At 33.9% G+C, this 14,227-nt stretch overlaps 1 protein-coding gene across 7 annotated transcripts in view; it reads left to right on the top strand.

The window, feature by feature from the left end:
* nrg1 (neuregulin 1) overlaps positions 1-14,227 on the top strand; it is a 172,680-nt gene that overhangs the window by 135,541 nt on the left and 22,912 nt on the right. For 4 of the 7 annotated variants that reach the window (XM_039758776.1, XM_039758773.1, XM_039758772.1 and 1 more), the window contains 4 exons: positions 269-327; positions 6,381-6,404; positions 9,042-9,144; positions 9,621-9,747. In XM_039758776.1, coding sequence (XP_039614710.1) covers positions 269-327; positions 6,381-6,404; positions 9,042-9,144; positions 9,621-9,747 — 313 coding nt within the window. The remainder of the gene's footprint in view (positions 1-268; positions 328-6,380; positions 6,405-9,041; positions 9,145-9,620; positions 9,748-14,227) is intronic. The other 3 variants (XM_039758774.1, XM_039758778.1, XM_039758775.1) reach the window with 2 other exon arrangements.

Here is a 14,227-nt window from a genome sequence, read left to right as displayed (position 1 = left end):
CCTATTAATTGGCAAACATGTACATTTTAATTAATCTGATAAAAGTAATAATATTTAAAATTCTATATGGATCTTTGAAGCCTTTAAAATGAACTATTTTTGTCTGAACACAGACTGGCTTTCTTGACAGTGATGAGCACTGGTGATGCACACTGACATGATAGGAATCTGCTCTGGTTGATACTCACTTCTTCTCTTGTCTTTTTTTTTTTTTTTTTTTTCTGCGTTTTTTTTTTTTTTGTTTTGTTTTTTTTTTCTTCCCTCTCAGGTGCCCCAATGAATTTACTGGTGATCGCTGCCAAAACTACGTAATGGCCAGCTTCTACAGTACGTCTATTTCCTCTTTCTGTCTGTGCCTGAATCTGAGCATGCTCAATCAAAACAGCTTTCTGTTTCATTTTCTTCTCAAATATAGACAGATTAGCATATATTATCAATTTGTGTTTTATTTTTTAATTGTAAATGGGCACTGGAACACACTCATACTTTAAAATGACACTTTTTAAAAATACAGTACTGTAGTTAGAAATAAAAAGCACACACTGCATAATTAATAGTTCACATTTATACAAGTAAGAACCTAATAGCTTAGGAGAACCCATTAACTTAAATTATATGCATGGAGAGCTGAATTCATATAAGGGAAGGTTGCAGGTGATTTGTTTGTAGTTATAAGATGTGATGTTCAATATAAAATATGCCTGTCTTCATCCCCACATCTTTAATTCACGTTTTGGACAGTTAATTAGGTTGAGAATTGCAAAAATTTGCTTTGATGGTAATACCGTTAGTGTGTGTGTGTGTGTGTGTATGTGTATATATATATATATATATATATATATATATATATATATATATTCCTGGTATAGTATAATGAATACAATCACACACAATGAACACCCTTTTCACTTATATACAATGCAATACAGTACATCTCTGTAAGGTTTGTTGATTTGTAAAGGTACATGTAAGGAATCCAATAAGAACATATTGATAAGGATATGCTGAAAATCAGTCATTTCACTAGAAGCAAAACCATTAAGACCAACACCATGTAGTTCCGTGAAAAAACATTTTTCTGAGTCAAGCTACAGATTGTTACTTTATCCAGTTTTAGCCATTCTCGTTTTTACATAAGCAAATAAATTAATAAAACTAGCAAGTATTACTCTCTGACATAATAATAAAATAAGTATTATTTGTATGGTGTAAATCCGTCTTTCTTTGCTTTTTGCTAAGCTTTTATCTTTATACCAACAACTATACAGTATACTCCAATTCCTGACAATTGTCTGGAAAGATGTTATTGTGTTGTGAATAACTGTAATTTATAAGGTTCTACAGTTGCTTCAATTACAGTATGTATTCAGTCTACAGAGATCGCACCTATCCTATGTTAATTTAGGAATTCATTCCAGCTCAAAACTAAATGAAAAAGTGTAAAATGAAAGAATGAAAACTTCTACTAATTTTTGTAACATCCATCATGTGAAGTCAATTTTCTTCCACGTAGATACTTTATTCAATGTACAAAACTTGAAATTGTTCCCAATGACTGTAAAACCTCCAAATTATTAAAAAGAAAACCATATGTTTTACAAACATCCTTTTTTCTAAGGCTGTTTACCTGTTTCTTGTTAGTGAATTAAAATTGTTTTAATCCTTTAAAGCAAGTGGTAATGTCTGTAATCTAAGTCAATTATTAAAAATACACTTTCAAGTGAGCAATATATGTTAAATTAATTCATTTTAAGCCTACAGAAAAAGCATGCTGCACTTTACTACTCATCCAAGGTTACTGTGACCTGGGAAACTGTTTACATTTTTCAGCAATGTGGAGAACTAAACTGAATATCCATTCATTGTTATGATATAATCACTTGAAGGGAGAGGTTTAGCTTTCTTGACTTATGGACTTTAAATACAAGAGGCACATACAGTAAATTATAAAAATATACATCCTACTCTTACATTGTAGTAAAATAGGACCCAGCCCATTGTCATTGTCAAAGATAAACCACGTGCACACAAGAATAATTTTGGTGGTATGTCTTCTCTTTTAATGTAAAAGGGGAAAAGATCGGAATTTCTTATCTTTTAAAGAAGAAATGCAATAAACAAACTACAGCAAGATTTGTCCAAACAGGAAAAAATAAGCGAAAATATTTAATATCCAAAAAGTAAACATTAACATATTAACCCTTAAGACTTAACTTACTGAAATAAGAGGACATTTTGAAAAATATTGAATGTTCAGAAGTGAGTGGAAGAAGTGTAATTTAAAGGTGAACTGAACTATCAGTATATACTGTAATAAAGTCATCATAACAAAGCAAGAATAGCAGTTGGTGTGACTATACAGTCATTCACTGAGCTGTTTCTCCCTCACCATCAAAAATAGAAGCAGTTAAATTATAAGTAGATCTGGAAAATTGGTGAGTTAAACACTCCATTTTCAGTTTTGATGTATTCCTGCTACACAAAGACTGAATCGCTAAATGGAATGTCCATTTTTTCAGCAAAATCTGTTTGTGGTTAATTGTAATTATAGTTTTTAAGGAAAAGTAGCCTAGGAACAACAAGCATATCTAGCATCTTCAAACATTAACTAGCTAGCAGTAAGCTGAAGCAAATCTTGATCAGTTTAGCAAAAAATAATAACCCATTTCTAGTAATTATCAACCCACACCCTACTTTTGACGGTTCACATTTTCAGATCACTATTTTAATAATTAAACGCATTTGAACATCCAAAATTGGTGCACAGACCAGGCCAATACCTTTATTACAGTCTGTGCTTGGGGAAAGAACTATTAGTTTATGTCATCTGTGAAATCAGATATAAACTATTTTGATTCACTATTCAAGAAGAGTTTCATTTTGAGCAAAAAGTAAATACTAGCTTTTTCTAAATTTCACAGAGAAGCTCCACTATATGGTTAATTTCTGACACTATACCTTGAAACAAAAATCAGCTTTGGTCAGAAGTTTCAATAACACAAGGACTGATGTCAAATTATGAAATGAATTGGAATTAAAGGCTGGAGCTCTTCAAAACCAGGGTCAATATGCTTCGCCTGCTGAATCCATATGATTGTAGCTAAATTTAGTTTGGTGGGGTTTTTTTTTTTTTAGCATTTTGTTCTCAAAATATATAACTTGCTGCCCTGTCTGGCATTTGTTTGTGCATGCAATATACATTAAACCAGTGAGTCGAGTGTTTTTAATCTTTTTGTGTTATTTCTACAAAAAAAAATCGGTGAACATTTCTGGAGTTCCAGAGGATTTACAGCAACCAAGGAATTCTTCAGAAGTGGAACCCTCAATGCAGATGACATATAACTTGTATCCATTCATTTTATTTTTTAGCTGCAGCAGTGTAAACTTGTTTCTCGCTGTGGTACATAAATCTGTCATACACTATATTGTTAATAACTTAGAGCTGGTTTTATTAAAAAAAAAAAAAAATGACCGGCTAGTCTAAAGTATTTTGTCTCAATTTAAATCAACAAGCAGTTTTCATTACTGTTTTGACATTCCATTTCACCTATATATATGACTAGTCAGAAAAGATAAGAAAACATAATGCCAAAGACAAAATCTAACCCAACAAACACTAACCCATGCCCACAAATGCCATATAGAAAGAAAAACTAATATTGTCTGTAGTGTAATGCGAAAACTTTTTTTTTTTTCCATGGAGAAGGACATATTTTCACATTTACGGCCTATTCTAAATCCAGTGCTTTGGACCACCTTAACATAATCGACTGCAAATCAGTAACTCTTCATTTCAGTATATGATAGATAGATAGATAGATACTTTATTAATCCCAAGGGGATTAGAAGTAGTAATGAATTATTATTAAACATTGAACTCACACAGTTTTTTATCTTCCAGAATTTGTTTTCCACTTGCATTTTTCAGTGTGCTTTTTAAGTCTGCGAAGCTCAATATATAAAGTCTTTAATGTACTGTAGTGTACTACCTCTTTGTTCTTAGGCTAAAAATGTTTTTGAGTGAGCCCTTTCTTTTCTGTCAATAATCTACATGACACCTTTACTCCAGGGATATACTTTTTCTTTGAAGTTTTAATCTTTCAACATATAATATTTTTAACACCTGGGACCTACCAGCATCACTAGAGCAATCAGAACATTATAAAGTATTTCGGTGGTGGTAGCACCATAACACCGAAAAAATAGTCAACTTTTTTAAGGGAACATTTGATTTCTTATTTATATACTATGTTTATGGATTATCAGAAGAGGCCTTCAATGATTAATGCTATAAAATGTGCAGTGTTGAGAGTGAACATTGTAGTAAGTTAAAAACTGTCATGTAAAGAATTGTAAACTTCAGGGAAGTTTACTTCTGCACTCCCTGTCTTTGGTTATCACCAAGTATTGCTAAAAGAGTTTGGAATTCCTCTTGCTTTTTCACGAACACAGTGTAAGTAATATAGATTTAACATTGTGTTTTAAAGGCCGTCTAAAGAAATTACTAAGTAATTTTTATCTTTGTACTTATTTAAAGAAAAACTTGCATATTATAAAAATCTCTCAAATGATAAATTGTATGTGAATAGTTTTGATCTTTGAAGATGAACAAACTTGCAAGATTTTCATTATCTTTAACAAAGTAAAAGTGTTGCATTTTTGTTAAAAACAAGTCTGCTTATTAAATTATTCTTTTTGTCAATGAAAGTCAATGCAGGAAACATGACAGCTAAGGTCAGATTATTTGCAATTGTTCATGTCTAATTTTCCAGACTGACACAGGAAATGGTGACAGACCCGTTAAAGGCAGGCTGATCTTCTGATTACTTGGCGCAAAAGGCTTGAAGGTTGTTTTAAAAAAAGACAAGACACATTTAGATTGTATTCTTTCTTCATTTTTAAGTAAAAAAGAAAATGCCCACAATTGCAGGCAGAATTTGTATCAGTTTGTAATGAATGAGTAATGAGTTTAGAATATGTCTCATTAGGTGGATAAAGCATTCTCAATATATTGTACTTGATGTATTTTAGTATTCATTTGTAGCTTTACAAATAAGATTTTAAAATTCTGAATTAAACCAAAAATAAAGATAAATCTATACATATAAAAGGCAAAGCCCTCAATGACCCATCTCTAATTCTCCAGACCTTTACAAATCCTGAAAAGTATGTTAATTAAAAAATAAAGTTTATAAAGAGTGAGTTAGTATTACTATAATAACACCCTTTTAAAAGACGGAACATGTGAAAATTTGTACTCGACTTTAATAATGAAAATCACCTTCAGCTGTAAGTCAGTTATATGCCATTAGGAAGCAATCATAGTTAAATAATAATTTAAAAAGATTTAGAAAATAAAAACTTCAGAAAACTTTGCAATACATCATACAATTCTTCTTATGACCAGTATTCTTCTTTAACTCTAGTTTCTTCTCTCCAAGATATTTTTCAGTTTTTTTTTTTTTTTCGTTTTTTTTAATTCAGGATTTGTTTCAAAATATTCATGACATTTAAGCACCTATTCTTATATTTTCGTTAATATAGGTTATCAGTTATTTTTAAGCGAATGCTCTTTGACATAGTAGTATGTTTAATTTTTTTTCTCATTTGAATGTGAGCTCAGTATGTTTCTTCTCTCCTTGCTTTTCTGTAATACATCAAAGAACTTTATTTAAAGAGATTAGAAGGATTAGCTCTATCTTAAAATATTTAAACAAATGTAGGAAACCACTCTCTAATGTTCTTTGCTGCTGCTCTACATAGTCCTTCGTTGAGTCTTTAACTAGAAGAATGTGGGAAGTTTATAAAAAAAGTAGCATTTATAATGTGTGGCTAAAATAATGTTAGCTGTAAAATAAGGTGCTTTCGTTATACAAAGTATTTTTGCTTAAAGTTGTAAAAGTAATGAATATTTCATATAAATACCTTCTTCAAGAAATCCTTTAATGATCAGCTTCCCTTTGTACATCATGATGCTAATTTATTCCTGGATGACTTACTTTTCAAGTGTTTCCAGTCATTAGAAGTGGCCAGTTTTACAGAAAGTTTTCCAATTGTATGAGAGCATAAAAAGCCTGCACCCGACTGATGCTTTTATGTTTTAAAGATAGTGACTGTTTCATCTCTTGATATTATTTTTCTGCAGTAATTACCATATGCACTTTTCCAGTAAACATAACTCAAAACACACACATCTTTAGACGACCAGTGCCTCATTTTGTTGTTTACTACTTTTCACATGTTCTTGTGTAATAATAAATGAAAATGACACGGTAATCAGCAAGTATACATGTCAGTTATCTTAAGTACAGTATGGAGTAATGTTCATTTCTGAAACTGTTTTTCCTTTCTCTTTCTTTTCAAATTGTTTTCGTTGGCAGAGCATCTTGGGATTGAATTTATGGGTATGAAACACTCTTTCCTTTTAGCTTGCAGACCTGGACTCTTAGGATTTTGAAACTTTCAGTTTTTAACTCAAGCTAGTTTCTGTGTAATTTATAAGGGATCATACAGCCATAACTATTAAATGGAAAAACATGAATATTAATAAATTACAGGTGACAAGTACCAAATTCTTAAAAATATGTAATTCACGGCATAATTTTTCACTAGTGTAATGTCAAGAATCATTCTGGATTTTTTTTTTTACCATTAGTTAATTTTAAATGTACTTCCAATATCAGTTTTAAAACTGTTAGCTACTTTTTGGCATAATTATTAATGGTACATTTTGATGACTTTGGTTTATGCCAGATATCTTTGTACTCTACCATGTAGTTAGTACAACAACATATTCTGTTAAATACTGAGATCTATTTCTAGGCATAGGCTAGGAAAAGAGAAATTGAAATCAGAATATATTAATCTAAATACTTTAGAATTCATGATTGTACACGCAGTTCCATTGTTATGCTGTATGGGGTATCCCTTCAAACTTTGCTTAGCCTTTCCAAGCATTGCTCCTTCTCTCTTTTTCCATTATCAAGCATGTTATTCCAAGCCCTTCCATGTTATTCCAGTTGACTCTTCCAGTTTTTTTTTTCCTTCCATTTCATTGAGTGTCTCCTTGTCTTCCTCACCCTCATATTTTCTCTTTCACTACATTGTCAGTGAAAATGATTGAAAACTTTTGTTTTGTCAATTTAAAACAGCTCTTGTTTCATGTTAATGATTGTCTAATTTGTCAAATGTTTGATTTGCAAAGGTTTGTTCACAGGAAATGTAGATTTTTCATTGCACTTTATTATAGTTGACACATTTCTTGTGTCTTGTTTAAGAATAATTTACTCATGTAACACTAATGAACAATGATTTTTAGACATGAATTGTATTTATTCATTGTATAACTTAGGAGTGTGCTATTCTAAAATATAACACAACTTTGAAAATCTAGTGAAATAAATTGGTTTTAAATAAGTATCATAGTTTGATTAAAGTACAGCTTTTTCAAAGGTGTCAAGATATTATGAAAGAAAGCATTAAATGTCCAATTCTAAGCACATGACCTGTGAACAAAGCTATACATTTAGTTTAAAATATGTTAGTGAGATATTTTTTATGCATTGTACAAAACAAAAAAAAAGTAAATGTATTGCTTATTAGAATTACTTTAGCTATTTGTTTTCCCTTATATATGCCCAGATGTATACGCAGTATATTTTATATGTATAGGTAAAAAGTGTACTTTATTTCATGCAGACATGGATGTTATATCCAAGCATCTTTGAGATTTTTTTGATGTCCCTTCTTATGTTTTTAAAATTTGACTCAGGCTACCTTAGTAAAACCATGTTCAACAAGTACCAAGCAGTGATACAATTTTGAGTTTCAAAAAACTACAACAGTTTATTTGGATTTTCCTTTTGATTAGAGTTTTTCAGGTATAAAAATCTGATCAATTAAATTATTTATGCCCTATTAGTTACTGCATTAGTTATTGTCCTCATTATGACTAAAACTTAACTACAAACAAGAATTAATTTCTACAACATATTTTTGCTAAGACGTCTGTGTTGTGCCTTTTCATTGGCTTTCGAGCTGTCTTAAGGGTCTTTTGAAAAGTGTGCTGTAGAAACCACGAGCAACAAAGAATAGGACACAGAAGGTGATCTTAAGAACAAAGATGCTAGTGAAACACCGAATGGTACTGATAGCATTAACAGCAACTACCAAGCCAGTTAGGATGAATTTCATCACCTCACTTAAACTCACAGCTACCACCACTCCATGAAAATATCCTGCAGCATTTGTCCTGCGCCAACACTTCTTCATACCACTTACCCAATTTGACCCAGAGACACCAATCATATTCTGGGTCTCACTCACTCGTTAGCTCTTATTACTAGAACTGCTCCTCTGGAATAGTTAATATCTGTCTTTTTTTGTACATAAGTTTATATTTTGAGAATGTCAGTATATATTGTTGATTATTCATTTATTTCACAGCGTTTATTGTCATGCCCATATACAATGCATGAAGCAGTGTTTTAGCATTACTACATTCTTTATATTAAACAATGACACTTTTTTTACTTTCAACTGTTAAAAGTACAAATAGTTTGTTGTAAGTACAGTATTACATTACCAAATGCAGATTTACAGCCTTAATCTTCACATAATTTTCCAATGTTGCTTTTGAGCATACTCAAAAAAAAAAAAAAACAATTCCAGCAGTATTCCAAGCTGTTACAAGAAAGCTTACAACAGGCCAATTTAAGACCACTGGTTGACTCAAACAGTTAGAAACCAACACAGATACAAGTTGAATGTGCTGATTCCATCTACATAGCTCAGGTCATAAATTGAACCCAAGTCTGAGGAGCTGGGGAACACCTGGGCTAACCATTACACTACTTTAATTGCCTAAAAAATGACATATTAGTGACCCACAAGTGCTCAAAAATAATATCCATGTCTGTTCAGAATTTAAATACAAGTCATATTTTGAAATACCTCTAATTTATTGCATTTATATTTTTTTATTAATAAGATAAATCAAATGTGATTCAGAAATATTATTTTTTTTCTTGTTTTTTTTCTAGAAGCTGAGGAACTGTACCAGAAACGTATTCTAACTATTGCAGGCATATGTATTGCCCTTTTGGTTGTTGGCATTATGTGTGTTGTAGCCTACTGCAAAACAAAGTAATTCAGTTTTTTATGTTTATTCAATGATTATATAAGTAGACAATTTTAAGTGTTTGTATTAGTATGTAGCTGTACGAAAGACTGTAAGAAAAATGATCCAGAATTGTATAGTTAATTTATTTAAGAGTGGTCACACAGTAGAGAATATAGAATGGAGAGAAGAAAATGCATAACAATTATCACATATCTAGTAAACGAGGAGGATGCTCCTGAAATTCCCTATGTTTGGCTTGACAGAAATACAATTAGAGAGTTGCTTTTGCTATAATCAATAATATTTTGATTTATGGATACTTTAAGAATTTTTCAAAATTAATTTGAATAATTCATAAAACATTGATTCAACTATTAAATGTTGTTGCAAAGCATAAGCTGTTCCATCTGACATAAGGTAGAAAACTGTTTGAAATCTGATTATTGTACATAACAAGGAGTGCAGCACTTTATTTATACATTTAATTTGCTCAAAACAGGAAACAGAGAAAAAAGCTTCACGATCGCCTAAGACAAAGCTTGCGATATGAAAGAAACAATACAAACAGTCTTGCAAATGGACCTCATCACCCAAACCCCACAACTGAACATGTCCAATTAGCGCATGTAAGTTGTTTTTGACTGTTTTCTAAATTATATCCTGATATGCTGTAAATGTAGTTTACATGCTGTTTATTTTTGATATATAAAAAAATAGGTTCTGGTTGTTAAATTAGCAGTTGTGATTTTTCTGTTGTGTTTTGTGGCATAAAAAGCAAACTTACTTAGCAAACTTGCATATTTATCTCACTTAATACTAGAATCCCTGAAACCAATAAAAATATTTGTAGTGCCGTACCACCTTAAATTTCCTTGCAGCTAATCATCAAAGTCTTTATTTTGCAAATGTGTCAACAGCAAACAGCCTGCTCTCTCATCCCCCACTGAGGCAGCTGAAGTCAAGTCAGATACAAAATTCTCAGAGCTGAAGTCTGAAGTTGTCTGGATTATATAGGGTAAACAATATATCATTATTTGAAATGCATGCATTTCAAATGTGTTCCGTGTCTAAAACAATCTGTGTAAATGTAGGATGACATGAAATTTAAGGTAAGAAATGTTCAACACATAACTAACTAAAACAAACTTTTTCATATTATAGTAATAATGACACAATGCTGACGTGAAGTGTATAATGTAAAATATCAAATGAACACTTTCACAAAAGTTATAACAAAACAACTGCGCTTTTATATTTAAGAATATAACCAAAGAAAAAGAAATTATTTAATTTACGTAGTGCTGTCAATGTGTTAAAAACCGAAGCCCAAATATCATTTGACACAAACTAAACATATCAGCTTTGCTGGTGCAGAGGTAAGAACTCCTGCCGTATAATCAAAAAGTTGTTGGTTTGAGCCTGGGTCATCCCTGTATTTACGGTTTTCAGTAGTGAGCTGCAATTATATTTACTATTATATAATATCCATCCATTCACTTATCTGAGGTCGGGTTGCGGGGGCAGCAGCTTGAGCAGAGCTGCCCAGACTTCCCTCTCCCCCCCACTTCTTCTAGCTCTTCTGGTAGAATCCCGAAGCGTTCCCAGGCCAGCCGGGAGACATAGTCCCTCTAGCGTGTCCTGAGTCTTCCCCAGGGCCTCCTCCCGGTTGGACATGCCCGGAACACCTCACCAGGGAGGCGTTTAGGAGGCATCCTGATCAGATATCCGAGCCACCTCATCTGACTCCTCTCGATGCGGAGGAGCAGCGGCTCTACTCTGAGACCCTCCCAGATGACTGAGCTTCTCACCCTATCTTTAAGGGAAAGCCCAGACACCCTGCGGAGGAAACTCATTTCAGCCGCTTGTATTCGCAATCTCGTTCTTTCGGTCACTACCCATAGCTCATGACCATAGGTGAGGGTAGGAACATAGATCGACTGGTAAATTGAGAGCTTTGCCTTACTGCTCAGTTCCTTTTTCACCACGACAGACCGATGCAGAGCCCGCATCACTGCGGACGCCGCACCGATCCACCTATCGATCTCGCGCTCCATTTTTTACTCACTCGTGAACAAGACCCCGAGATACTAAAAAATTCTTTTCATAATAGTTTTGAACAGAACCGGTAATAAAGGGCAGCCCTGACGGAGTCCAACTTTCACTGGAAACGGGTTTGACTTACTGCCGGCAATGCGGACCAAGCTCTGAGACCAGTTGTACAGGAACCGAACAGCCCTTATCAGGGGGTCCGGTACCCCATACTCCCAGATCACCCCCCACAGGATTCCCCGAGGGACACGGTCGAACACCTTTTCCAAGTCCACAAAACACATGTAGACTGGTTGGGCAAACTCCTATGCATCCTCCAGGACTCTGCTAAGGGTGTAGAGCTAGTCCACTGTTCTACAATCAGGATGAAAACCACACTGTTCCTCCTGAATCTGAGGTTCAACTATCCGACAGACCCTCCTCTCCAGAACCCCCGAATAGACTTTTCCATGAAGACTGAGGAGTGTGATCCCAATGCAGTTAGAACACACCCTCCGGTCTCCCTTCTTAAAGAGGGGGACCACCACCCCGGTCTGCCAATCCAGAGGCACTGTCCCCGATGTCCATGCAATGTTGCAGAGACGTGTCAACCAAGACAGTCCTACAACATCCAGAGCCTTGATGAACTCTGGGCGTATCTCATCCACCCCTGGGGCCCTGCCACCAAGTTACTATTATATAATAAAACCATGTATTTGATTTGAGTCTGTAACACCCGGTACAAGTTTTTGCTACTTGTAAAAGATATTGCTGAAGGGATATAAGCAGAAACACAAACGCTGGTGAATCATGTCTTCTTGGTATCTTGTTGTCACTTAAATTTTTGTGTTATTTAGTTTTATTCTTGCATAAAAGCACACTTGTTTTGTTATACCTCTGCAAAGTGTTTAGTTTATATTCCAATAACCACTTGAATGACATCAAATCTGTCTCTTCCGCTCTCACACCTACATTCATACATGTAAACATTATTATTTGAAAATGCCATGTCATTTGAACACGAGTTGCCATTTGATTTTTTTTTTTTATTTCGATCTTGCCCAATCTCCACGTTATGGTGCATGGTACTGAGAATGCAGACAGACTTCTACTTTTTGAGCACATACACCGTCAGCATGGTACTGCCAGATCTAAACAATAGCGTGGAGAATTGCTTGCTTACTGAGGTGACTTTAGCTGCAGGTGGAAGTCCCACTTTATTTATGCTGCCAACCAGAGTTATGTTGCGGTGCAGCAGTCACAACAGCCAGCGAAAATGCTGTGAAGAAGTTGTCGGTTACGGTTCTGCCTTTGTCCAGAAACGGCTCCATAAGATTTTTGATCACAGTCTTGGAAAGTCTTTCTCCCGTGGAACGATTGGCATCTTTTACTAAATAAGGAGTTGCATTGAAATTGTATTTTGTCTACAAATCTGCCACAATCCAAAACTTTATGCCAAATCTTTCAAGCTCGGTGGAGATGTATTGCAAGAAAGGACAATGGACCTTAGTTGGAAACAGTTGCTCAGCAACGGTAAAATGTTGCCCTGGGTTGTAGCTCAAATCACAGTTCTCAAGAAAATGTTGCTAGATGTCCGAGATCACATCAAATCTGTCATTTTCACATGTTCTGCACGGGTTTCTTTGTTGACGAAGCGCAAATGCTTCATGATAGTCTGATAGCAGTCATGGCATTGTATCTTTGATTGCTGATACAACAAATAGTTCTGACCAGGCATCAACCACAGCACCAACTGTGGTCATCGCTGCTCTTGTGAAAAGAATGGGGATAAACTCATGTCAACTCAGAGGTAGAGTCAAGTTTGTTGTACCACGTGAACGTGTCTGAGAGAATAAAACTGAATTAAAAAAAAAAATGCTTACTTTTACAAGTAGCAATATATTCACAGGCGTGTTAGACTCAAATGTTTTTATTATATTATAGTAATATTAACAGCTCACTACTGAAAACGATAAATGCGGGGAGGACTCGAACCCACAACCTTTTGATTACGAGACAGCAGTTCTTACCTCTGCACCACCCAAACAGACATGTCTACTTTTTGTCGATTAATATTTGGGTTTTGGTGTTTACACATTGATAGCAACATGTACAGTTAGGTCCATAAATATTTGGACAACTTTTTTCTAATTTTGGTTCTGTACATTACAACCAAGTATTAGAAATGAACATTTTATTTCCAGTTATTTCATTTGTCCAATTACTTTTGAGCCCCTGAAATGACAGGAATTGTGTTACAAATACTTTAATTGCCTCACATTTTTATGCAATCTTTTTGTTCAACCCACTGAATTAAAGCTGAAAATTTGTACTTCAACTGCATCTGAGTTGTTTCATTTAAAATTCATTGTGGTAATGTACAGAACTAAAATTAGAAAAAAGTTTTCTCTGTCCAAATATTTTTGGACCTAACTGTACATGGAATAACTTATTTTTCTTTGGTTATATTCTTGAATAAAAGCGTACTTGTTTTCTTATACCTTTTGTGAAAGCGTTTATTTGATATTTGGATATCAGCCTTCACACAATATACACTTCACGTCGGTATTTTGTCATTATTATTATAATATGAAAGCTTTTCTGTTTTTGTTATGTATTCAACATTTCCTGTCATTCTACATTTACACAGATCATTGTAGACACAGATCATTGTAGACACAGAACACACATGAAATGTATGTATTCCAAATAACAATATATTATTTACCTTATAGAATTCCAGATACCTTGCTCCCAGCTCTGAGAATTTTGTGTCTGACTTGACTTCAGCTGCCTCTGTGGAGAATGAGTGAACAGGCTGATTGACATATTTGCAAAACAAAGACACTGATGATGAGGTGTGAAGGAATTTAAGGTGGCCCATCAATACAAATATTTTTGTTGGCTTCAGGGATTCTAGTGTTAATAAATTACCTTAAGCCAGACAAGCTGATATCTTGAGCTCAATTTTCAATAACTCACCTTTAGGCTAAACTCCTATTTTCAGATGCCCATTAGCAGCCCAAATCTGTATCAAAAAATTATGTTTCCCTATTTGTCAGACATGTTTAAATTTAA

This window comes from Polypterus senegalus, chromosome 7, assembly GCF_016835505.1.
Source record: "Polypterus senegalus isolate Bchr_013 chromosome 7, ASM1683550v1, whole genome shotgun sequence".
In the NCBI taxonomy this organism is placed as follows: Eukaryota; Metazoa; Chordata; class Cladistia; order Polypteriformes; family Polypteridae; genus Polypterus; species Polypterus senegalus.
Note: the sequence above shows the minus strand (reverse complement) of the source record. Positions and strands in the feature narration are given on the sequence as shown.